Source organism: Stylophora pistillata, chromosome 3 (assembly GCF_964205215.1).
Source record: "Stylophora pistillata chromosome 3, jaStyPist1.2, whole genome shotgun sequence".
In the NCBI taxonomy this organism is placed as follows: Eukaryota; Metazoa; Cnidaria; class Anthozoa; order Scleractinia; family Pocilloporidae; genus Stylophora; species Stylophora pistillata.
The window spans coordinates 42,359,474-42,385,832 of NC_142521.1; the positions used below are offsets into that span (position 1 = coordinate 42,359,474).

Consider the following 26,359-nt stretch of genomic DNA (forward strand, 5'->3'; position numbering starts at 1 on the left):
CGTTCCTTACCGGAGCTAGCTTCTTTCCTACTTCTTTGAAGGCTCCTCTGATCCATTTTCCTAAGAGAAAAAAAATGAACGTTATAATTTGTCAAATAATGCAAACTCCCCCATAGTTAGTGAAAGTTATCTTACAGGAAATACTCAGATTCAGCAATACCTCCCTGAGTTTGGCATGACTGGATTGCAGTTAGTGTTACAATAACATTATCAAACGTCATGCCCAAGAATTTGTAATCAACTAACGATAGAGTATTTGCCAAGATAAATTACAAAAATCCAAGAAAATATATCTCAATGTCAACATTTTTCATTGAGACTTGCAGGATGTTTAGATCTTCAAGTGAAAAAATTTTTAGTTCTTTTTTTGTGTCAAAACATGTCTTTGTACAATATACAGCGCTAGGAGAAAGAAGCGTCCTGCCAAGCTCTCCCGCTCCTTCCGCCATCCACGTCTCCCACTTACTTTCCCCCCCCCCCCCCTCAGTCCCTTTCCCCGGTGGGTCTGCACCCAGTTTATCTCGTGATTTTCACTTATTTAATGTTTTCAGTATTATTGAATCTTACCAGCCTTATCGACTACACCACCAATCCATTTGCCAGCTGCGTTCAAAAATCCTTTACAATCCTTTCGAGCTTTATCACACTTGAGCCTCTTACAGTTATCACACTCGAGTGTCAGCTTTCTTCGGCAGTTTTCTTTTTCTCTTACCACTTTTGCTCTTGCATCAGCAAGCGCCTTCTGGGCAGCATCAAATGCGCCTCTGACAGCCCTCGCTGCTGCGTCTAAAGCCTGTAAAATATTGATTCATGGCATGCCATGATAAACTGAATATATTTCGGCTCGGAAAAGTCTTTGCGTTCTTACATAGAACGAGATCCCACGAGATCCCTTTTTCCCTTCGTCTAAAAAAGTATTAAGAGGTTTTGTTCAACTTGAAAAGTCGAGAAAAGAAACTTCTACTGATCAAGGTAGACCAGAACATTTGTTAATGCCTGTTTCTCTCTAATATGTTAGCACTTTGAGGAATGACAACTAATTTTTCGTTCCCTTTTTCCCTTCTCGCACTTGTACACATTTTCAGATGAATCCCCATAGAATGTGTGCACTGCTACTCGTATAGGCCCTTTTTGATTTCTCCATTTTATCTATATCGCATTGATGTATTTCGAGGTCAAAAAAGGGAAAAATCACTTGCACATTCTCTCTTAAGCCTTTTCAGCGGCAGCTTTTATCGGGCGTCAATATACTTTTCGTTAGATTTCCTTACATTATTGATTCCGTGTAGGTCCACATTAATTTTGATGTAGAACTGCGTTCCCAGCGAAGTCAAACTGTAGCTTGCAGTCATAAAGAGTTCAGCTTTGATGAGTTCGAGGAAATTTCCTTGGACTAACATCTCTATGCGTGTGATAGTCAGGTTTAGCCGACAGTATGTTGAAATTCCCAATATGTTTGTATATCCCTCAATATAGGCCTATGGAAGAAAAAAAAATATTAGACGATGCAAAAAGTTGTGGAGGTTACCCCCACCTTCACTCTTATTGTAATTTCAGAAATTAAGACGAAAAATTTATGCAATCATGTTGATAACGAGGTTCAGCGAGGGCTTTCCAGACATCGTTTATGCACTAGCCATCACAAGCTTTATAAATTCTGGTTGGGTTCTCCTTTCTCGGCCAAAGGAATTTAATCAGGAATGAGTTATGAAGCAATCCATTCTAGTTCATGAAATTAATAAGTTATGCATTTCTCGTACGTCGCTATTAAAGTTATCAGAAGTGATTCAGATGAAACCTATGTATTTCGATACGACATTTGTTAAACATATATTTTTTCCTTAAAAACCGTTTACCACCATTATGTTTCTAGTAGGGCTAAATGAATCAGACCATTTAAAATATGAGAGGGAATTTTATTAGTCACTCTCCGATGTTAAAAGCTGTACACAGCTTACCTCGATGAAGGGTGGACTTTTTCTTGCGTCCAGATACCACCATGGTCCGTTTTCCCGATCCGTGGGACTGCGGACGATTGTCACAATGTCCAAGATTGTTATTGGGTCTGGTTTAAAATCGATAAAGATCGCCTGGAAAAAGTCACTCCAACACAGTTAGAAAGAAATGCCTTGGGCAAAATATCACTACTTTTAGCATTAAGTCATAAATTGTTATATGGCTGTGTCTCACAAGGACTGGGAACTACCGAATTCACGAATTTGATTGGCTGAAATCAATATTAAAAGCGGTCTAGATTTTCCCATCTAGACCGGCATCTAGACCGGCATCTAGCCCAATCTAGAAAAAAAAGGTACAAAGAATATAAAAAATTGGCATATAAGACACACCCATGCGTTCGGTCTGTACTGGCGACCTCGGTCAAGATTCTCCCTTACAGACCTCCCGCTCGGTTAATAAGAACTAAATACATTCTAGAATAGTCATAAAAATATTGCATCAATGACAGATGAATTTCCTCAGCTAGAAAGGTCGAGATACAAACTGACGCTCGAGAATGTATTTCTGCCACAGCATCTATTTATCAAAAGTAAAATTAAATACATGCTGGCTTATCTCTTACCTTTCCGTCATAAGCCAGCCGTCGCAGAAATGTAATTCAAACGAAAAAGGCACAATAACAAAGCCAATGAGCAAATCATGTTTTCAAAACTTCATTATGAACTTGTTCTAAATGACTCCTTCTACTGATAGCGACTGCTTAAGTAAATGTGTAGCTTTGATTCTTTTCATCGGAACAAAGAGCAAGAAAGTGAGCGTTTACCGATTCTGATAGCTTGATATTCGCGTAAACTGACCATCCAAAAGTATTAACGCGGCCTTTGATGGCTAGGCCCTCAGGAATGAAGGGACCATTGGCGATTCTCAGGTCGAACGCTTCCTCGGCATAAGATCCCTGCAGTGAACAAACGGCATTTATTTACATTGTAGTAACTTCATTTGAACTGCTTGCGAACTAATCCTTGTCCTAACCCTACAGCTAAACTTTTATGTTCTCATCGTGTCCTCAGCCAATAGCTCTTATTGACTTCATTCCTACGAGCTTCAAATGTTCATGATGACACAACTGCAGATTTAATTCACGTATTAATTGGTTTGTTAGTTTCTCTACTATCCTATTATTTGAAAAATCTACCAGCAATATGCTAGTGTAAGACACCAGACGGCATTGGAAGCGCGTGCTTCTTTGTAAATGCATCATTGACTCAATTCGTTTCGTTACAATGTCAAAATTTCTTTGCGTTGATTTTAGAGGCACAAATCCGAAAAGACACGAGTCTCCTCGAACAATCGATGAAAAGTAAAGAAAGGAATAGACAATGAGATGATTGAAGGTGTGTTTTTAATCCACACATACCGATGCACCCTCCGGGAAGCCAGTCTGTGCTATCGGAGGAGGAAGTGCAAAAGTGAATCCCAAGAGACGAATTATTTTTCCAAGTGTTAATGCATTAAAATCAGCATAAAAGAACTGTGGTGAACCAACACCAAAATAGCCACCCCCTCCGAAGCAGTGCCCCTGAAAAAAAGATAGATTGAAGGGTAAATAATTGCATTATCATGCTAGCTCGCTCTTTAGGTAATTACGTGTCATATCTTACATTTCGATCTACGCAAAGTAGACAGATATTCGGTAAATTTACAGACTGAAATATATTTTTCCTCCTATTTCAAGACTCAAAAAAAGAAAAAAAAACTTTCCTCATGAGAAATGGGCGTTTAATATCTTCAGATTCTACGTTATGAGGCCCTACTCCTGAGCTATGGAGTAATGACAAAATAATGACAAATTTTAACCGTTACCCGTGACCAACACTCAAGGTCTTAAAATAATTGAGAAGAATTTGCTACCTTTCTATCACATCAAGAAATGGTTAGATATTCTAGTCTTCTCGGATAGGGACGAATAAATGGAGGTCCCGTCTCCTGCAGGGTTGGGGCAGGAGACGTTAATTTCCCACACACGAGATTACTGTGTGATGGATGTCCTCCCCTGGGGTGGGATGGGTGGGTTAGGACAGCAGGTCCACATCAGCTATTACAGCTGCCAATTAATCAACCTGCTTAAACAAATAAATGAACTTCAACTTCAATTTCAACTCTGTGGCGCTATACCTCTTAGTGAGTGTATGACACGTAACTAGCATATGGCCAGTATCAGCAATAATGAAAGCTTTGGGCGAGTCAATTGAATAAGAGAGGTGAGGAATCTTGAATATTTATGACCTTACATCGTTATTAAAGTCCGCTGGTATTAAACAGTCATATCCAAATTCCACTCGCATTCCAAACTGCACACCAGTAATGGGTATGGGTGCTCCAACCTTATACGTCAAGCTGAAATATTGATGAGAATTTCAAAAGTGATCATGAGAAAAACAGCCTAACCAAAATCCTTTTTTTCCTCAAAGAATTTAAGGCAGAAATCCAATGTAGTAAGGTCTAAATCGAAGGTTTTGGGTTGAAGTTGAGACTCTGAAGTTAAAGAAGTTATTATTCAAGTAACTTTCCACACTCAAAATTTTCGTCTCTCGTAAATTTGATTTTCATAAAAAAATCGTCTTTGATTTACTGCTGGCGATTTAACACAACTACCTATATCTTTCTTTTGTACTCTTTACATCCTTATGATCACTGAAAAATTAATTCCAGTGGTATCTCTACATTCCCAAGCAAAGGAAGCTGTTGAAATTTGAAAGATGCTAAATGATCCATAATTTGAGTATTACCCAAGGAAGATGTTTCCAATGCCAAGAAATGGTATGAAGAATGCTCTGCGCCAGATTCCTCTCATACCCAGTTTTCCCCCGACCACCTGTTCCTGGAAATCGTATTCTAACACACCGAACAGAAACAGTTCACTGTTAGCCGCTCTGATTCCTTCACGGTAGATGTCGCCATTCACCGGTACTTTGATATCTGCACGGAACCCAATTTTGATGTGATTTGCTGAGTCATTCCAGTCCGCCTTGTTGGGAAATGAATACGGAAAAATATTAGAAGAGAGGAGTTAAGAAAGTTGAATAAACTATCTATTTCGACAATGATAGTGAACTACCCTATATACAAGTTACGTGTTCATGATCTAATTCTGTGCTTTAACGGTGTTATGCGCTAAGGAGAGTCTCAGTGGGGTTAGCTGTACAACCGTGCCCAAAACTTTAGTCATTAGGCGTAAAATAATGAAAAATTTTAACCGTTACTCGTAAAATTTTTGCAATGTGTCGCTTTTAGTCATATTGACTTAACCATAATGTAAAATGACCAAACTCTTTAAGTTTAGCCGAAAATGCCATCACCCCATTGAGAACATCTTGAAGGCTGTGCATATGGTTTTGCAGCCTATGCTCCTTTGAAAGAGCGTGTTGGGCTACAAAAAGGGACTGATATTAAGTATAATCTCAGTCGAGAGTGCTCCATTCAAAGATGACCATATTACTTAGAAAAGGTTTTAATTTATGATCGACTAAAGATATCCAAATTAAGTCTAAATAAGTGCATACCTCCACATAGAGCTCAAGCTTGTGGAAGTAAAGTCCATCATAGATACGGACATTAGCGAAACCTGTGGCAATTCGGATTTTTCTCCATTCAAATTGACCAGTAATATACCATTTTATTGTTGGCCCCACAATCAGTTTCATAATTTCGCAGAATTTATTGCCTTTGCAGTCTCTTGGGAGAACGATTTGTGCTGCGGCAAAGATACCTGTAGATATTGGAAGATCAAACTACAGTTTGAATTCATCAATAAAAAATGCTACAATGCACCCTGGGCATTCATGTAAATTGATGTAAAGTAAAATATTTGACTCTGATGACGACCTCTGCCCTCGAAGGGTCAGTCACTACTACTAACAAAAGCCCGTCTCAGGACGATCAGACTACACAATAACAGTAAATATTAATCGGCGTGTTTAAAAGGTTGAAGCCTTCACTATTTGAAACTAATTTAAGCTCTTATTGAAAATATAACCGTCACCTTCCTAAATCATGCATTTGAGCGATATTCACTGACTGAGGATTGAAGCTTAAGTCGGTGCTAAGTTTTGAAGTCTGGTTTTGAAACCAAAATGTACCTCGCGGGACGCTAGAAGTGACAAAACTGTGCAGTGGCTCTTTGGAATACTTGGTCTCCGAATCAACCAGGAGTTGCTGAAAGGGTTCTGGTGGATGGAAAGACACTCCGACCTGTGGAGGAATTGAGTTTGATTTGAAATCTCAAGTATGATTTTAGACCAAAACTGTACAACTGGGAATTCAATTACCACTTTATTACATCCATTTTGAATCACAAAATTGAGTTGCTCATATAGGTTTTTAAATCTGTACAAAGACATCACATTTCCAGTATTGAGCTGATTTGGAAAAAAAATGCAAGAGTTGTCTTTCAATTTTCTCTGATTGATTGGTTACTTGTTAGATAACCTTGAAATCTGATAAGTCGTGTTTTAGTAAATGTTTCTCATTGGCTAGGAAAAATGTGTGATTTAGAGCAAAATATGGCGCGATTTGTGAATAAATCGCACAGATGAAACCAAGCAATCCTTCAGATTCTTAAATCTACACGTACTTGTTATATATATTAAATTATTAATTCTTGCTAAAGAATAAAAATAATTGATACAATTAAGCTATTTAAATAGTAACAGTTGAAAAAAGGTAAGAATTACTTTAATTGATGTTTACATTTTTATACATAAAAATAAAAAAATACTAACATGTGTCACAAATTTACAACTGCTAAGCTTAGGCTAAATAGACTTTGTTTTCGTAAATGTTTAGACCCTAAGGTGGCGTAATCATTCTTGCACATAAAAATAACAGTTCACAGGCGTAGAGCCACGCAAATTCCTAGCCTAGTTTATCTAGTCCATTGATAAGATTCAAATCAGAACTATGACTGATTTATGACTCTTTCACATTAGAATGAAAGCAAATTACGCTGACAAGGGTGTGACAAAAGCTACAATCAAGCAATACTTTACCTCGAACTCCAAGCCGAGTTTGTCCAAGAAATCGACACCAATTCCGGATAGCTTTTCCGCCAGTTTTCCATACGAGTATCGATCGAAAGAAAAACCCACTGCAAATGTTGGTCTTCCAAATCTAATTCCAGCCAAAATTTCTATATGAACGGGAACACCACCCAAATCTAATGAAGATGTGAATCTGAAAACGCCGTTCCTGACGAGCTTTCTTGTCAGCTGCGCAGGAGCTAAGGAGAAATCCCATAGACCTATCTTCCTGCAAGAAAAAATTCACTTATTCCTTTTAATCTCACGTCGACTGATCTCAGCAACCGGATGGAAGTCAAATACTTATGTGAACTTTAGTGCTTTTATTATGGTTTCCTTTGTGCACGTGATGCGCTTTTATTTCGAAGCCCGTATTATTCATGTATTATCACCTGTCGTCCTAACTAAAAACCTTAAGAACGCTGATTGAAACGAAAGTAAGTTATTCTTTCTTCGTCATCGTTTTCAATGGCATCCAGTTTCCCCTGTCTACAGGAGAAAACGGAGCTTTTTCAAAACGCTTCACCCCCAGGATTCTTCTTTTGTATCTGTTTTCCAAAGCGAGGGAGAAGTTTGGGACATTTTAGTGTGAAAACAGATTATTGTGGACAGGGTAAAAAAACATCCCTAACGTGAAAAGTCTTTACACTTTGAAAGGCTATTTAGAATGAACTGCATCTAGGTATCGGTTTTACTTTTTAGAAGTATGCCTTAAATTCCTTCGTCAAATTTATGGGTCAACGAGGAGATCGCGCCGGTGAACAAATACACAAGTCCACTGGGTTACAGAGAAGTCATGGGGCCCATTTACTGTTAATTTCATACTGCAGCGAGGATCAACCATGAAGAGCTCGCATTTTTGCTGAAAGATGGACCTTTTTTATGTCTTCTCTTCGAATTTCACATGGTTAAAAGAACTCGCTGGTACAGGAATTACGGGTAACTTCACGTTTTTATCCTTTGTCTATCATTAAAATATGAATTAATTACTGAACAGCAATAGCAACAACAAACTCACTTTAATGCCGTAACGAGGAAGTCTGGTATGATGTTTATATCCAGACCAAATGATGCCATCATATCTATAAAGGTAGCTGATTCAGCATTGCCTGTCGCGTGCACTGCTCCAGTTAGAACATCTTTCTTCACCTCTGTGTCGAATACATTTCCCGTCTGCAAAGTGTATTTGCCCTTGGCTTTGAACGTCTGGGAATTTCCTTCAGTGTAGTACGAAAACCTGAAAAAGTGAAGCACTTTTTAACCTCTTAACTAGGCTGCACATGAAGTCCGTTCTTTTAAAACCATGTAAATATTGGTTTAGATTTGGTCAGCTAATGGGTATTATCAGGATATGAAGAAAATGTGCTTATTAGACCTGATATCATAGAGTGATTGAGCGTCTGAGCCGGCGCTAAGCTGTTTTGTGGCTTATTTACCCTGTTGACTAGTTTTTCTATCTTAGTCACCGATTAGCTCGTTTGCTCTCTGATTCCTTTACGCGCTCTTATTCTGCTTTTATCAGTTTTCAAGAATGCTTTTTCGACTACTTTGTCGTTTCCCGGTCATTTCGTTCGGCCTTTTATTTTTTGCAAAGCAAAGGCGGTTAGCTTAACTTGATATATGAGGGTTAGCATTCTTTCATTTATCATTTTGCGTACCAACTAAAGTAAAAAATTGTCTTCACAGAAAACACAGCTGGGGTTACCATCTCTCATTACAATAATGTTTACATTGACGTACGTGTCACTGAAACATTTACCCAGACTCACCTGACATCCGTCATTATAAAACCAGGAAGTGGTACGTACTCATCCGATTTTGCGCACTGAAACTCGTACTTTCTAAGTTGTTGGGATTCATCAATCCAGATGGTAAAGGCAGGAATGGTCTCCGTCAACTCGGGCTTAGTCCACTCTGGCAAAGCATCAATTCTTTCGTAGTAAGTTCCCTTGTTGTTGTTGATAACTGTGTTGATAGTTAAGGAGTCCATTATCTCAAAGCATACCTGAAAAAATAAAACAGACCATAGGTAAAAAACTCGACATTTGATACGAAGAGAAACAAAGTGAAATTCAATTTTGCGTAACCACACACCTTTTTTAGCTGCTTTCGTCCATAATCATCTTGATCGTCGGCAACCATTTCCACGGCAAAATATCCGCTTTCCAATTCAGTTCTCATGAAGTTAAAGTTTGAATAAACAGCGGCGGGGATATTCTGTTTGTAAGAACCTGTTGCGGAAAACTTTTCGGCTGCTCCACACTCTAGAGCAATCCAGGAGTTTGGATCGGCTGGAGTTTTGTCTGGTCTAGGCGGCGTGAAAGCTAAAATTAAAAAAGAAAAAGTGAAGATTAGAACTCTTTCACGGATTTCACAAATAATCGCAGTGCACGTCTACAAACCTAATTGGGAATCACTGAGCGTGCCATTGGGTTATCGGTACACACGTGAAGGCCGTTGCGAACTTCGCTAACCCCCAATTTTCGACTGCGTTTCCTTCAAATGACATTACAATAAATTTCAGGAATAATTAAGATCTGATAATTTCTTACGTGTACATCCATCGGCTTGCGTTGGACAAATTTTCTCTTCTTCGGCCAGACCAGCGCAAGAGTCACCACCATTTGCCGGAGGGGGATTGGTACAGGTTCTGGTTCTTTTCTTAGTGCCTTGAAGACAATTAGTGGACTCCGTGCATGTGCTCCAAGGTGAATACGCTGACCACCCTCCATTGACAGCTCCTGAATGGTATTCAAACAAGCAATAAGATACATTCTACCTGCAGGTTGTTTTTCTGTTTGTTTGTTTGTTTGTTTGTTTGTTGAGAAAGAAAATCGAAAGGTTTAGAACAATTTCATTCATGAACAAACTGTTCTAATCCTGACAAAAACGAGATTGTGACTACTCACCGCGACATGATGTAAGTTGGCAACTCCTCGCTTGACTGAAATCCCCAGTGCAGTTTTCTCCTCCACTAGCAGGGACTGGGTTGTTACACAGTCGGCTCCTTGACTTGGTACCGGTGCCACACGTCTTACTACACGTTGTCCATGCTGACCACAAACCGAACCCACCATCGACTATAAAGAAAACAAATAGGAGGCAAACCAACCAATGATTAGTACTGAAACGACGAGTTAAACTAGATTGGACACAACGATATAATGTTCGGCTGCTCTGCTCGCTCGTCTTTTCCTTTCGGATGGGCATTTACCAAAGAGGATTCGCTTAAAGGTACAGCTGAAGTTCGTCAGTCAAATAGATATGAGCCACCCTTACCTGGACAAGGTGCGAAGCAGGATCGGACACTTTCGCTGGCGTCACCAGCACACTGTTGTCCGCCATTCATTGGAGGTGGATTATTGCACAATCTGGTTCTGCTGATAAGAGATCCCCCTGATATTCCACATGTCTGAGGGCACCGTGTCCAAGGAGACCAGAAACCCCAGTTACCATCCAGAGGGCCCGCTAAGATAAACCAAAGGGAAAATCATGAAACTCGGAAGCCTTTTTGTACATTTTCTTTACTGAGTTATATTCTGTTTCTGAGTTTTGAAACTAGTGAAGCACTGAAATAAATATTCACTTCAAGTTGTCGCGTTTTAGGCATTCGTCGATCGCTGTGGTAACTGTGTGAATTTAATGTCATTCGTTTGTGAATGAATGATCGATAGTGTTTATTTCCTTAATGTCAGCTTGGGAGAACAAGATTTGTATGGCTTCGTGAGAAATCGAAATACTTTGTAATCCATATGATGTAAATGCTGATACAATCCCGTAAGACTGATTCTAATTTAGGGAGTTTCTGATCGTTTTTCTATAAAAAGAAAATCTTTTAGCACTACTACGTAGTTAGTTTCCTATCTTTCTAGCGTAACTAGCTAAAGTATTGAAAGGAAATATTTCCCCATTTCTACTCCTACATGCCCGTTGCTCAATTATTTCAGTCAATTTGCAACTTTGACGCCGGATATTTAGTCTATGAACATGTTATTGATGTTTTCACTTACTTGGACATGGTCCAACGCACTCCATCTTGGTTTCAACAGTTGATCCAGAGCAAGGCGTCCCGTCAGGAGTAGGGGTGGGGTTGGTGCAAGCTCTTGTCCTGTTGACTACAGATCCCCCGCACGGGTTTTCACATATCGACCACTGACTCCATTCTGTGAAGCCACCGTCGACTGAAAAGAAACAATTAAAAAGGGATTAAATATGCCAAAAGGACAAGAGTTTCTTCCTCAATCTTTCTCCTGTACAATTCCCTCTCTTCCACTCCATTTCTTTTCAGCTAAGGCCACTTAAATTTCTCTTGAAATAATAAATCAGTTTGGCTAATAATTTCAAGTTCCAATTCAAGTAGCATTGACCGTAAGTAATTTTTTGTATGTAGTTTTTTTTTTTTTTTGATTTTAATAACTGAGTTGTATGTTTATCGGTCAAATAAGGACGTTAAATCACAAGGGACTCCCCTTTCTTCTGTCGCGTTACCATATTGATGTCGTGTTCATGAATACATTGAGATAAAGCTATTATACGTGTCCTGCTTACGTGGTGTCCCGTTGTTATGCTAATCATATTATTAATGTACTTAAGCATAGATCAATTCGAAACTCCAACATTCCGCCGCGCATTTGAAAATTTGAGACAGGTTTGTTAAAAATTCCGGTCGCCCGGGCCAAAATTGTTTTCAAGTGCCACATGGCGGCAGAATCAGCAACCGTGGCTTTCTAAACATTGAGCAACCTTTAGCACCTAGTCCTTGTAGACCCTCTCTTCCGATGTAATTGCTCACGAAAGTAGACTATTGACCTTTAAAGATATAATACTTGTTTTCCGCTGGGAAGACTTGACACTCCCGGTTCAAATGCCCCACCACAGCCACGAACGGTTGAATTTTCCCACCATCCGGGCACGGAGGACGATCAAAGGCCCGTGGTTTTCCCCCGGAGGAAGGGGGAGTCGAAGCTTCCAATTATTCGGTGCATAACTCCTCAGGTAACGAGGGAAACTCATAATTTAGGAAAAGGAGAGCCTTGTGGGCTGATCAAAGAAGGAAATTTGGGATCTGCCTGAATGGCTCGGAATTAGAATGGATTTGCAACAAGACAAATAATTTTCAAAAGTAAAGCTTCAGCATTGAAGTGCACCTACTTCAAATACGCTGGAAAGACCTCAATAATTACGAGAGATAAAACCTTATCCTCACTCTGACAGTCCTCCTGCTGCGAACTATCTCCTTGCTCGCAGTACAGTCCATCATCACTGGGAAGGGGATTGGTGCACGTTCAAATACGCTGGAAAGACCTCAATAATTACAAGAAATAAAACCTTATCCTTACTCTGACAGTCCTCCTGCTGTGAACTATCTCCTTGCTCGCAGTACAGTCCATCGTCACTGGGAAGGGGATTGGTGCACGTTCTTGTTCTGATCCGCTGATTTCCCGCGCAAATCCCAGCTGCACAGCCACTCCATCTAGACCAACTGGACCAACCACCATTCGCTATTTTTGAGAGATAAGACAGATGAAAAAATAATTAATACATCAGATTTTTCACGATTTAGCTCATCTTTAAAAAATAGATACAGCAAATAGCTAATCCTACTGGTTCCTTTTCGAATTGCTTTGTTGCTAAATTTAGGTTACGTGGACAAAAGAATAGGTGTTGAAAGCAAATACACCATTAATTGCATATCTGTTTGCATGAATGAAACACTCTTCTTGTAAGAGCGGAAAGGAAGATCCATCTTACATTTCTTTCAATCGTATCATGCCAGAAATCAACTTAGACCTGATAGCTGTTGTTCGTGTTAGGCGTGGTGTCAATGAATCCTGCATATTTTAGAGATAGAAACGCTGGATGTGGAAAAAAAGAAAAGCTTTGAATTCTTCGGAGTACATAAGCGTAGTCTTAACCTAAGAACTGGTTTAAATCTACCCTTCCACAGCTTTCCCATGCAAAGGCATAGTAAAATTGGTACACTACTGTTGCACTAGAATCAACAGCAAATATTTTCACTTCGCGGGAATTTAGTTCCTTCGTTAAAAGCGAGTAAAAGTCATAAAGTTACTTACTTGCTCCGGATGCACTACTCCAAAAAGCTACTACAAGCGATAGAAAAAATATGAAAGACCAAGCTTTTTCCATTGTGATACGAGTGTTTGGAATTAAATTGAGCTCTAAACTGAACAAGGAACAAGCATAACTTTCGCCTGTGCTCTCCTGAGCAGTTTGTGAGGAATTGATGAGTGTACGATGCTTAAATTGGGATCTTTGTGTCACAAAATATGTCAAAGTAAACCGTAGGAAAGGTGTTCAAATATGTTCTGATATACAAATAACGCAGGTGAGATAATACATCCTGGTGGCCGTGAACAGAAACAAGTGACATAGCGCTATGCTTACCCGAAGTAATAAGAACGTTTCGGACCAAGTTTAAATAAATGGCTCAACAAAGATTATTATATAGTTTTTTTTCAACTACTTTGAATTTCTGTACATTTCATTTTTTTTCCTCTCCTAAATAGCTGTTTAAAATTCTGAATGAAAATCCCACGCGTTCTTTATTACATAAACAATAGAGGAAATCTAAGAACTCATTTTATGATAATTATAATTTTTCTCAGAGTTATAAACTGTCAAAAAGTGTTACTTACTGGATAGGCTGGTAAATATGTGTTACTGCTGGTAAATATGTCGACGGTGCTCATTTGTGTAACAGTACTGTCGTGTTGAACATAATAAATCAATTTGGCATCGTGGGTGTGTCAGCAAATGGAGGGCGTAAAGTTGTACAGTTGTATATTTTAAACATAACGCTTGCATCGACGGCGAATGAAAAACTACTTTACTTCTGATTTTACTCTCTTTGAAATAGTCCTTAAATAAAACTTTGCAGGAAAAGAGCAAAACAAAATTCCTTATTTTCAATTGAAAGCAAGCAGTGAAAAATGTTTTTTTTTTGTCTTTTGACTCTTGCCATAAACCTAATGCTTGACTTCTCCATCATTTCTCCTGATCAGTGTTTATTAAAAAAGCTGCAAAGTATTTTTGAACCTATGTCATTATATTTACTCAGGAACACCTACATCAAATAGCAGTGGGTGTTACGGTTCTCCAGCTGTAAAACGCGACCTTTTTGTTCAATAGGGTGCAACGTACTGGAATTTACCTCACAAACTCTTAAAGATGAACTTCTCCTGGCCCTTTAGCTCCTTCGTATTAACATTCAATTAAAAGGGTCGATCGAGGCTTACTGACTATGGTCAGCAAAACATTATTTTCATCGAAAGGTATAGAATAACTCACGCAAGCATAAAGAGAGCAATGTAAACGAAGAAAACCAGGTTTAAGTCTCTGGGCAGGATTCCAAGCGATTTTAACGGCTAACTCTGTGATGGAGCAGTCAGTACGTCATGACAATCGTCATGGTTTGTTTATAGTCGCATGACCTGTTCACTCTTCTCTTAAACAATGAATACACAAAGACGCCTGGCTCGGAATTCAAGAGTTTGCCCAGTTTTGTCACCATTTCCTCTCTCGAACCATAATGCACCTCCGCTCTCTCCCATCTACTCTTAAAAGAACATAATTTTCTTTCCGATATTTACAGTTTTGTGATTAGAGAGTTATTCGTGATTAGAAAGCTGCCTTTTGCCACGCTTTTACAGTTATAATTTGTACACGTTTGCTGCAGGTTACCAGAGGGAAAGAAAAAACTCTACAGAGAAGCAAAGACCACGTGGCACATAAAGGTCAAAGATTCAACGCATTACAGAAGCCTCTCGTGGTCAAATAAATATCACAACACTGAACAAACCTTACTTTTGTGGGTGGCTTGGTCGTTGAACATGACAAGCTGCCTAGAAGTTGCATAAACTAATGTTTGTCCACTGCACATCTAGCAGAATGAAAATTACTAATTTCTTGAATCCTGTTAAGAATTCAGATTTTCTAGTTTTCTGCTGCTGATTTTCATTCACTCAAAACTGACTTGACTAAACGTGATTTGCTGTTGCGAAGGAGATTTAGTTGCATTGCATTTTAAAATATCACCAAAGTTAGGAAAACAACAGATTACTAGCATGAATAATTGAGTTCTCCATCGCTTTCAATTTTAACTTTTTTCATTCTCCCTCTTACATAGGAAACACCTCTGTCAGCGTACGTATGTACCAATGAACTCATTTTACAGCTCGTCTCAATCGATGAAAAACAAAACACCTCGCGAAGAAGTTATCTGACGCCACAACTGGAAGCAGCTTATTTGTATATGAATAAAAAATTGTGGCACACTAAAGATACAGGTAACATCTATATAGCAGCAGGTGGAAAACGTGAGAAAAGAACACAAGAGTCTAAAGCAAATAAAAAAAAGCGCTTTTTGGCTCTTGTATGTATTTTTTCTTAGGAAGGAAAAAGGAGAATCCCTGTCTCAATTTGACTTTGGAAATAAAACCTCGGAACTGGTTCCAGGGCTAAAACTAAGTCTAGCTGAAACAATATCTCAAACGCCATACAACTTTAAAACTGTTATAACTCATCCGCACAAAAACCCGAGTTCGTTTCGCTCTTGAAGCGAACTTTATAGCAACAGCCGGGAAACTCATTTGGCACTTTAGCCCTGATTGGCGTGAGTTGCAAAATTTTGTATCCACACATTGATCGCCTGGAGCGACAAATTTTGACCCGAAGACAAACATTTTAAGAAATAATTCTACATTTCACATATTAGTCAAGGTAAATTTTTGCTGCAGATTGTCCCAGCAACTTGTCGCAGTTTAGACAGAGCGCATAGACACGGAGTGGCTTAACGCGGAGATGTTGCTGCGAAATGTTCATACCGTACCCCGGAATTTAGAGAGATTAAACGTATCACTTTATATCCTCTCTGGGAAAATGCTGAAAAGTTTGTCTCCCAAAACTTTCTTTTTGTCAATTTTCTGTCTTTTCCCTCCCCAACTTTCTTTATTTTAAGTGGGCTGTTTTTCTTGTACGTTACAAATCAGCCTATCCCAACTTTAGTTGAATCTTGGGGTGTTCATCTTGCGTTTGCAATCTACACTTGATTTTGCATCCTCTCATGGCGTGGTGATATTTCGAGGGGGGAGGGTTGGTGCGTTGGGGGTCATATTAGCTCAATATAACTTAATATGAGGTGTTGAAAAACAAATTTGTTTTCCAGGATACTACCACGGAGAAGTTTTCATTAAGCTTCGCCGACCGACAGGGACACCGCAACAGCTTGCGCTAATTGCTGCGGGCCCAGTAAACCCACCCATCCCACCCCAGAGGAGGACATCTATCACACAGTAATCTCGTGCGAGGGAAATCAACGTCTCCTGCTCCTAACCCTACAGGAGACGGGACCTCCATTTATTTGTCCCTCTCCGAGAAGACTAGAATATCTAACCATTTCTTGATGTTATAGAAAGGTAGCAAATTCTTCTCAATTATTTTAAGACCCTGAGTGTTGGTCCGGCCGGGGCTCGAACCCTCGACCTCCCGCACAACAGCCCAGCGCTCTATTCATTGAGCTAATCGGGAGACGGTTAAGTTAAGTTTCAAATGACACTACTACCATATGACAGGACGGAAACCGCACGCACTGAAAGGACCTTCTGTTGTCCTTTATAAATCATGAGAAAGTTTTAAAAGGATTTACAAGGGACAACGTAAGGTGCTTATAGTGCGCGCGGTTTCCATCCTGCCATCCCTCCTACGATCGAACCCAACAATGTTCATCTTACGTTTGCAATCGTCACTCGACTTAGATCCCGTTATAAAGTGTGAATAGTTCTTTGGACACGGCTGGCATTCTGTCATTCCCTCCTGATCCTGATAAAATCCTGGGTTGCATTCTACGCATGTGTTGGCAGGGCTGTCACTATATGTTCCTGGTGGAAGTTAACTGACAAGAAATTGAAATGATTCCTTTCGGTAATCAGATATCATGATAACATTCAAAACGAATGAATCAAGCTATAAAAATGATTATTGAAGCAAGTAAAACATTTTTTCCGAACTATACGACGCTGACAAGAAGCAAGGAACTTGTACTTTTATCGTTTTGTGTTCTGCTTTGTTTTGTTTGATTTTATTCAGGTGACTACACACGGTTCTGCGCGCCCGCTCGGTTCCTAGTTTTCCTGCTAACTTAGCCATCCCCGTTAGAGGGTAAGAAGGGAACAACTAGGGTAATTTTCGGATTCCTCTCTGTTTCTGAACGAATACGTAATAAGAATTTTTTTTCTTAGATAGAACTGATTCATGAAATTTATTGTATTGGCGGATAAAATAAATGAGTATGTAATTTCTCTTTTACTTATTCTGTTTCAACCCACCACAAATGCTTTCCATAGAAATGCTTCCTTTCTTGCAAAATGAACGGCCGTTAGAAGCTGCGTCAGCTGATAAAAAAAATGAAAGGGATAACTGGAAAGATATAATGAAAGTAGTGATACAATATGTATTAACAGTAAACGATAACAATGAGAGTAATTATTTAATGACCAATACAGAAACAAGGGGGGTAACGAATTAACAATAATGATATTGAAATTTGAAAATTATCGACTGCTTCCTCAGTGAAGCTTTTCAGGTCTAATAAAGACAAAGAATGAAATAAAGCCAATAAATTAGCAATTGAAAGACAGCCCGAAGAACTGAGCTTGAAAAAACTGAGGAAAGTAAGCGATTGGATAATCGGATAATCCAAGGCCCTGATCATTCGTCCACACTGTGTTAAAAAATTGCATAGATGAATGTTATTTCAGTGATGATGAAAGTTGAGGTTTTTTCCCTTACTGTTCTTCATGAAATAAAGTGCACGCCTTCATAAATCAACTCCGCTATGCCAACACACTTTGGTAACCAGCGAATCCGATGCTTAGGGTGTGTTCGAGCAGAAACTTAAGGCGTTCAGTATTGACACATATCCCAGATTAATAATCCCAACTGCAGGTGCTTCAGTCAATTTCGTATGCGTTATCAAATGAAATAAAGCCCTAGAGTGTTACTGTACTTACCAACGCAATCTGGTGCCTTAGTTAAGACGGACACTCCATCACTCTGTGCCATCCATCCTGGAGGAGGAGGATTGAAGAAATAACCAGGATTGAATCTTGACAGAAGGAACCAGCCCGTCTTTGTAACTGTGCCATTCCTTAGGGGATGAATGGTCATACAAGTTGAACCTGATATAAAAAGGTTTGAGAAACATTGTCAAGGTAAGGGTCAGCGCCTCTCCCTGAGAGTCTATCGGAAAGTCTTAGATTCCAAAATCCCTCCTCATCATTCTTTCCTATGTGGAAAGTCGACCTGTAAAGTCGACCTGTAAAGTCGAGAAGGCGGTTTGACCTGGCTACGAAATCTTGGTTTATTGCCTCTTAGATCTCGGAACTGGCCTACAAATTTCTCGCACTGAATCTCTTACTGTAGATTCGGAACCACGGGTGAAATTTCTACCATGAACATTAATGAGAACGAAATTGCACCTCAAGAACAGGGATAAAAGTTCGCAAATCAGACGATAAAAAAATTCGTCCCGCAAAAGCGGTTGATTATTTTTACCAGGCTCATTTCGAGCTTAATTGGTAATAAATTTTGAGTCTTAGTGGAAAATGAAAAAAACATAGGCACAGAAAATTCATGGTTTTCTTTGAGTAATTGCTTTAATTTGCTACATGAAATATCGTAACAAATAAGATCAGTCATCTACTCGTCCTTTAAACAAATAGATGGGATTTAAATAACCGTATCATCATCGTTAGTCACATCTAATACAAACTTCATAACTCGCACAAATTAATTTTTGTAATATTTTGCGAGTTGCATCACAGCTTTAATTTATCAAGACTGTCTGCTAATAGACAGCAATAAAATCTCACCTTTCACAATAACGTAAAAGCTACTGCTAAGTTGTGATCCCCCTCCACTCGTACCCATCCATGTGACTCGGTGTTTTCCAACAAGGAATTGATCATTCTCATCGTAGTAACTAGGTAACACTGCCACGTTCTTCATGTTGGTTAGTGGAAGCTGCCACTTGTAACCAAGCCCCACAGTGGACTTGTCTGGATCAAGATTAATTTAATTTAATTTAATTTAATTTAGTCAATTTTCACTGCATTAAGTTTTGCAGTGGGGAAGGACTAGAAAGGAACATAGGAACCATCCATGCTAGTCCACCCTCCCACCCATCCCACCCCAGGGGAGGACATCCATCACAATAATCTCGTGTGTGGGAAATTAACGTCTCCTACCCCAACCCTGCAGGAGACGGGACCTCCATTTATTTGTCCCTATCCGAGAAGACTAGAATATCTAACCATTTCTTGATGTTATAGAAAGGTAGCAAATTCTTCCCAATTATTTTAAGACCCTGAGTGTTGGTCCGGCCGGGGTTCGAACCCTCGACCTCTCGCACAGCAGTCCAGCGCTCTATCCATTGAGCTCACCGGGAGGCTCTATCGACTGAACAGGCGATGCATGGATCCTTGTTTACTAAAAATTATGAATAAATATTAGTAACCCCACGAATTGCTTTAATTAGCAGAAAAATCAGTCATTACCCATTCAGGTATCCAAAACCAGTTATATATATATAAAAGGACATAAACAACAATCCTCCGCCATTGCCAAACACTTTAAGAACATGCACGGGACAATGCCCCAGGGCCTGCTAAAGCGTTTCGAAGTGCTTAAGAAATGCAGAAACAAATTTGACTGCTTAGTGTACGAAATGCTTTTTATAAGAGCGTTAAAGCCAAATCTCAACGCGCAATCAATCTTTCTACGCCGTTGACAAATGAACAACGAGTCAAATAAACCTATATTTTTCCTACATACATACACATACATACATACATACATACATACAAACATACATACATACATATATACATACATACACATACATACATACATACCTACCTACCTACATACACACACACACACACACACACACACACACACACACACACACACATACATACATATATACATACACACACACACACACGACACCGCGGAAATACGTTTTGGTGACGTCGCAGTGGTCAGTGGTCATCAACATTAGGCTGCCAAGTGCTTCCATGTGTTTGTGGACTAGTTCGATGAAAACATCGGCCTTTTGCAAGGTTTTAAGTCGGAAAATATCCATGATCCTTCTCCTTGTTTGTTATGGTTGATCCTTTGAATGGGTTTTTAATACTAAAACCACGTCTTAACAAATAGCGGTACAGGGGAGTCATTTTGTTTGGAGTTTTGTGCTGTTTGCTGACTTTAGCTGGCGGTCGTTATGAAGTGCGATCGTAGTTCGTCAGTCGCCCTCGCCTTCAGAATTGTCAAAAACAGCGATAGTTATCCAGACAAAGCAAGAGATTAACTCTGTAAGATAATTTTCCAGCGAGTCTGAAGACTGGTTGGATTTTTAATTGTTATTAGCATGAAGCGATACACGTAATTATTGAGTTGTGAAAATATTCACACTCACGCCGACGTGCGGCGCCTTTGCCTTTTGGAAATCTTTCGCTTGGTTGAGAATTTTACCTTTCTAGACTGATTTTTCGCCATTCCACCTTTCTGATTTTCTGTGCCTTTAAGAACGGGTGTCCGTAACGCTCGAAACGTCAGCTTTTGTAATCGTTACGGTTGCCAATTTACCATTTCAACTTTGTTGATAGATCCAAATTAAAATATGAAAACATTTGTTCATTTCATATACTTGCAGTTTTATCAACAACTTATCTCTCATGAACAGAATAACGCCTGACTTAAGCTCATATAATGGTGATGTTTACAAAGGGAGTGGAAATCGAAGAAATTGTGATTTGTTTGTATTTGAGACCGTTCAGCATGATTGGTTCATTTACAATTTATCTTGAATTAAGTCTTTATTAATATTAATCGATTGTAGATCTCCATTACTTGTCTTTGGTACGTTTGCTTGTACTTGTTACTACAACTGCTACTTTAATTTCCCAAACAGCTGTATTTGTTTAACACGAAAGCATTTTCAATGAAACCCACTTTTTTATTATGATTACTATTATTATTATTATATTTTTATAACTCAGTCATTTGAAACTTTTACAGGCACATGTATGTTTACCTGAAGTATATTCCACTACCTTGCATGTGCACTGCATTAATTTATGCAAATAATCAACCACTCTTCTTCTTCAATTCATTTTTTTTTAGATTAGCTTTGCATAGCTTTACATAGTTTCCATGTGCTTAAGGAATCATATACATCACATGCTCTGAAGCACTGTAAGGATAATTATTACACGACTCGGGCAGTCAGAGGGCCAATAACTAAAATCAACCAATGAAAATGCTCTATTACCGGTAAATATTCTCTCAGTATTGGACCGGGCACTGTCCTGAATGGTCCCGAATGATACCGCACTTGTGTCCCTTTGAACTTCAGTCGTATAATAAATCTCTTATTAACCAAGCTTGCTCGGGACCGAACTGGAAGAATATCGGCCCTCGGCCTTTTTTGTACGGACCGAGCACGGCCCGGTCCGTACTGTTAAGACCTCGGGCCGACATTCTCCCAGTACGGCCCTCCCGCTTGGTTAATAAGATATATTTATGATCCCCATCAGTAATATTACATCATATCCCCGCACTGAGAACATCATTATGAAACATTCCTGTTTGACTTGTAACCATTTTTTTTCAAGGTGGCAAAATATATGTATATTGCTGAAACTTGTTGAGAATTTCTTATTGACTACAACTAGCGTAGCCATACCAGTGCTCCCCTTCCCTGTAATAAGTTGGGAAAAGGACATCTGCATGGTGCTATCATTGTTCATGTTTGGGAATATCCCATCACTGATTTTTATTTGACTAGATGGGTACAGCAGTAAAAGGCTAATTACAATCTTTTGGTTACTCCTCATGATTTACTGTTAACTGGGAATTGACAGCTAACTTAATCTACCGTATTTCTTCACCTATAAGCCGAGCGATTTTTTCAGTTTTCGACCCAAAATTTTGGGAGATTTTTCACGGAGAACGGGGTTCGGCTTATAGCCGAGGGTTTTACATTTTAAAAATATACAGTTGCTGAATAACTTTACCCCCCCGGCTTGTAGTCAAGTTAGCAATGAAGCAGAAGTAATAAAACACAACAAAAATAACTTCTGAATATTGGTTATTCACTTTTATGAAATTGGTGGCTCCTAAAGGAGCCGTTTGACGGATACGTGCAAGGGCTTTCAACCCAATGGTTTACTCGCCATCCGTTTCGTTTTCGCTGTCTGTGTCGAACTCGTTCTCTTCTATGTATTCATCATCTACTTCTGGGGTTTCCTCAGAGTAGACCACGTCGTCCTCTGTTCCGTCCAAGGCATTGGAAATACCGCAGGTCTTGAAGGATTTGACAACCATCTCTTCGGGTATCTCTGCCCATGCTTCCTTGATCCACCTGAGGACAAGATTTCTGCTTGGCGCCTTCTTCTTCCCAGCTGGGGTAAACTCAAATGGCCCAGATGTCATCCACGCCAAGTACTTTCGGCGCACATTATCTTTAAATGGCTTGTTTAGGCACTTATCCAAGGGCTGTACAACCGGGGTTAGGCCACCAGGGATAACTGCGACGTCAATGTTTCGCTGCTTCAGGTCATCTTTCACGGAATCGGTCAAGTGAGCTCGGAATGAGTCCCACACCAAAAGGGAACGCTCGGCACGGGGCAAACTCTGTCGAATCCATTCTCGGATGCCCTGTTCATCCATCCACCCTTTCTTATGGAAGGAAACACGAAGAGGATGCGGCACAACCAGATCTCTCGGTGTACGGACGCCTTTGAAGATGACTTTCGGTGGCACCTTTGCTCCATCGGCAGCAACAGCAAGAACGACGGTGAAGCTCCGCTTTTCCGCTCCGCAAGATTTTACTGGCACTGTTCGGCTTCCACTGAATTCCAGTGTTCGGTTCGATGGCAGCTCAAAACGCATGGGTGTCTCATCCATGTTGTAGATGCGGGATAAAGGGTAGTCGGCGCGTCTTCTTGCTGCAATGACGAAGCGATGAAAGCACACAATGTTCTCTTCGAGATCGGCGGGCAATCGCTGGGCCAGAGTTGTTTTGGTTCGCATGCTGACCGAGTGGCGTCGTTTCCATTTCTCGTACCATCCACGGGAAGCTTTGAAAGCAGGATCATCGGAGAGCTCTTTAGCTTTAAGGCGAAGGATCAATCCACTCACCGCAATACCTACGAAAAATAAAATAACAATCTTATTTTGCTGCGAGATAACCGTAGATTCGTGACTGCAGCACTCTTTTCGTGACATGTTATGAAATTGTCATGACAACAACATATTTCTGACCAATCAAAGTCTCTGTTTCCCACGCACTGAAAGACGATATCATTCAACTCTTCAAAAACTCTTAAAATTTTAGACAGAAAAGTAAATACCAACCTTGTTCTCTTTGCTGTGAAAACCACTCCATCACTTGCTGGTCTAGTTCGGGATATTTCGGAGTGAAACGGCCCATCGTCGCACGTTTTGCAGACATCTTCAGCTCTCCGGAAAGAATAGTCGCCTGGTCTCTTCTCCAGCGTCGTACCATGGACTCGCTTAGTCCATATTCTCGAGCGATTTCCGAGTTGTTTTCTACCGCTTCAGCTTCCGCGATAACTTTTATCTTGAAAGCCATACTATACGAGGAACGGCGTGCTTTAGGCATGATGATAAAAAGTGACAGCGACGAAAGGTATACTCGATAGATTGATACTTTGAAACGTTTAACTGAGATTATTATTGTTGTTGTGGTTAATCTGTTGTCGCGTGGTAGTATTTATACAGTTCGTTGGATCAATTGATATTCATATCTCTTGATTGGTTCGCTTTTTTTCTTTTGTGTTTATTGTAATTCATTAGGTTTTGTGTTTAGTGAGTCAATTTCTTATGTTTTCCGTGAGGTTCGCTTGCTCAAATGGCCAGTTACAATCAATAATTTCGCTCTCGGCTTATAGCCGATGGTTTTACCTTTTTTTTTGGGCAGCTTGAGTGTAGCGTAAAGACCCTGAAAGTCAGGGTCTCGGCTTATAGCCGAGATCGGCTTATAGGTGAAGAAATACGGTAATCAATTTTCTCCTGAACATTTTTTAACTTCATTTGTTCGACTTCAGAAAATACTTCAGATAATTTCCCTCTGACATTTCTAATTTGGAATATTAATCATCATAATCATTATGTTCTTTACACCTCCATTAACAACCAACAAGAATTCTTTGTTTATAACTCAGGCATGCAGCTTCTGAATATAAGAAATCAAGTTCAGAAGATAGTTGATTCATTCAAGGCTGTTGGAATATGAGAAAAGACAATGCAGTGCTTTATTCACATCGATTAAATTATATTATAATAACTATTTTACCTTACAGTAGTTTTGTTTCTTAAAAATTTGTTTTCTAGTAGTACCAAGATGGTAATGTTACTTTGTGAATCAGGGAGTTAAATAAAGCAGAAGTATTCTGTTAGCTCAGTACATTTTATGTTGCAGATGGCATTAAGTTAGTTAAGAAAGAAAAGAAAAAGCAAAAATAAATAAAATAAAATGATTAGTGAGGGAAAAGCAGCTTAAAAAATAGACATACTACAAATAATTCATAATTGTAATGAGAAATACTTGTTGGGAAAGTAAAACTATTGCTCAGACATAAAATTACAGCTTCTCAGAAAAAAAATTAAACTAAGATGGAAAGTGAAAACTTCTTTATTATCATTATAATGGACATTTTGTACTTAAAGCATACCTCGGTTTATTCTTCCTCTAGTTGAGCCAGTCTTTGTACTTTTGGGGGCTTCAGTCCTATGCATGTTAAAGTCGCAGGTTTTTCGGCCAACTATGATACATACAGTAACTAGTGGGGATAGGGTGGCCGTGCTACACGGGCATGTTTTGTCTTCTTTTCGGCGAATCTGACCGAAATGCCGTTGACATGCCCATTTATACGGTTCAAGCTACTGCTTTACAAACCTGATAGTGCAGCGTCCTCGGATCACCGCTTCAACCATTCAAAAATCGTCTCATTTTTAGCCTTGGTGCATAAGCTCTTTTATAAACAAAACTTAGTTGCCACGGAGCCGCCAGCGAAAAACAACAATTTCATATCGTATGCAACTTCAGTTCGGCTTTGGCAAATTATATAATTGAGCTTAAGAACTATCCAAAAGGTGAGCCGAGTTTCAAAGCTAAGTTTACAGTATTCTTTCTAAGTTTTGACTTTTTACGTTGTCGATTTGACTCACGGCGAAAAACATTGTAAAAGTTATCGGCATTCCCTGGTTTCGTTGAGGTGTCCGCTGACCAGTAAAATACTGTATCGTGCCCTAAAAAACGTATTTCCGCGGTGTCCACACACACACACACATACATACATACATACATACATACATACATACATACATACATACATACATGCGTTTATTGCAACTCCCAGGCTGGGTTTTTCAATTACAAAGCCTACATTAAATTATTGTAATATTATAGTGACATTATATTGGCCCAAAAATATGTATAAATAAATCTAAAGCTAATACAATATAAGTACAAAAGGCTAGTAAACGTTAAAAACACTAGTGAACTGATACAAAAATTAGACAAATATAGAAGATTGAAACGATTCATCTCTCCGCAACATTTCCATTAAGGAGCGCATTCAGTAGGCGGAGCTTAATCAAAGACAAATTAAATAGGGTGGCTGCTATGTGTTTCATGAGTTACGTCACGTGATCAGCATCGTACCAACTTGAACATGGTGTGAAACAAGATCTCGCAGCCTCGATGTCGTTGCCCTCGCACTGCTTCCCGCCATTCATCGGGGGAGGCTGGTTACAGAACCTAGTTCGTCTTAAAATGCTTCCATCCGACAAACCACATGTTTTTGGACAGGTTGACCAAGAGGTCCAGGAACCTCAATTACCGTCGAGAGGACCGGCTAAGAGTCAACAAAAAGGGTCAGGGAAGAAATAAGACCACTTATCGACATGGTTCATGGTATGCATACATTCTGTCATATTTAGGTAATATAATATATTTTTCTTGGCTTTATAACATGAGCAAGTCACGCGGGATGTTACGAGAACACTCGAAAAGCTTATAAATCACGAGCCGAGGGCCAGTAATTTATGAACTTTCCGAGATGCATATCATATTTATTTTCCCCATCTAGAGCTAGGACCGGGATAATAGTAAACGTTACTTAATCGAAATTCTTTTCTAAAGCACACAGAAATATAGTTAATTTTAACTCAACACGGTCATTTTCACTATCGCTCGCTTTTATGACATATCTAGT

General features: G+C 39.4%; 1 protein-coding gene and 1 pseudogene across 2 annotated transcripts in view; one reads left to right on the forward strand and one right to left on the reverse strand.

Annotated features, from left to right (window-relative positions):
* LOC111331727 (uncharacterized) overlaps nt 1-13,248 on the reverse strand; it is a 31,466-nt gene extending 18,218 nt beyond the window's left edge. Inside the window, exons 1-20 of the mRNA XM_022936896.2 lie at nt 13,112-13,248; nt 12,377-12,538; nt 11,048-11,218; nt 10,317-10,505; nt 9,947-10,117; nt 9,590-9,778; nt 9,132-9,361; nt 8,807-9,042; nt 8,056-8,274; nt 7,008-7,266; nt 6,099-6,210; nt 5,523-5,728; nt 4,749-4,987; nt 4,251-4,356; nt 3,377-3,538; nt 2,783-2,914; nt 1,959-2,090; nt 1,272-1,478; nt 568-793; nt 11-60 (exon numbers count right to left, since the gene is read on the reverse strand). Of these exons, the coding sequence (XP_022792631.2) occupies nt 11-60; nt 568-793; nt 1,272-1,478; nt 1,959-2,090; nt 2,783-2,914; nt 3,377-3,538; nt 4,251-4,356; nt 4,749-4,987; nt 5,523-5,728; nt 6,099-6,210; nt 7,008-7,266; nt 8,056-8,274; nt 8,807-9,042; nt 9,132-9,361; nt 9,590-9,778; nt 9,947-10,117; nt 10,317-10,505; nt 11,048-11,218; nt 12,377-12,538; nt 13,112-13,184 (3,471 nt within the window). The 5' untranslated portion in view covers nt 13,185-13,248. The remainder of the gene's footprint in view (nt 1-10; nt 61-567; nt 794-1,271; nt 1,479-1,958; nt 2,091-2,782; nt 2,915-3,376; nt 3,539-4,250; nt 4,357-4,748; nt 4,988-5,522; nt 5,729-6,098; nt 6,211-7,007; nt 7,267-8,055; nt 8,275-8,806; nt 9,043-9,131; nt 9,362-9,589; nt 9,779-9,946; nt 10,118-10,316; nt 10,506-11,047; nt 11,219-12,376; nt 12,539-13,111) is intronic.
* LOC148736186 (uncharacterized) overlaps nt 1-26,359 on the forward strand; it is a 300,358-nt pseudogene that overhangs the window by 154,433 nt on the left and 119,566 nt on the right. The gene's annotated exons all lie outside the window — the stretch shown is intronic.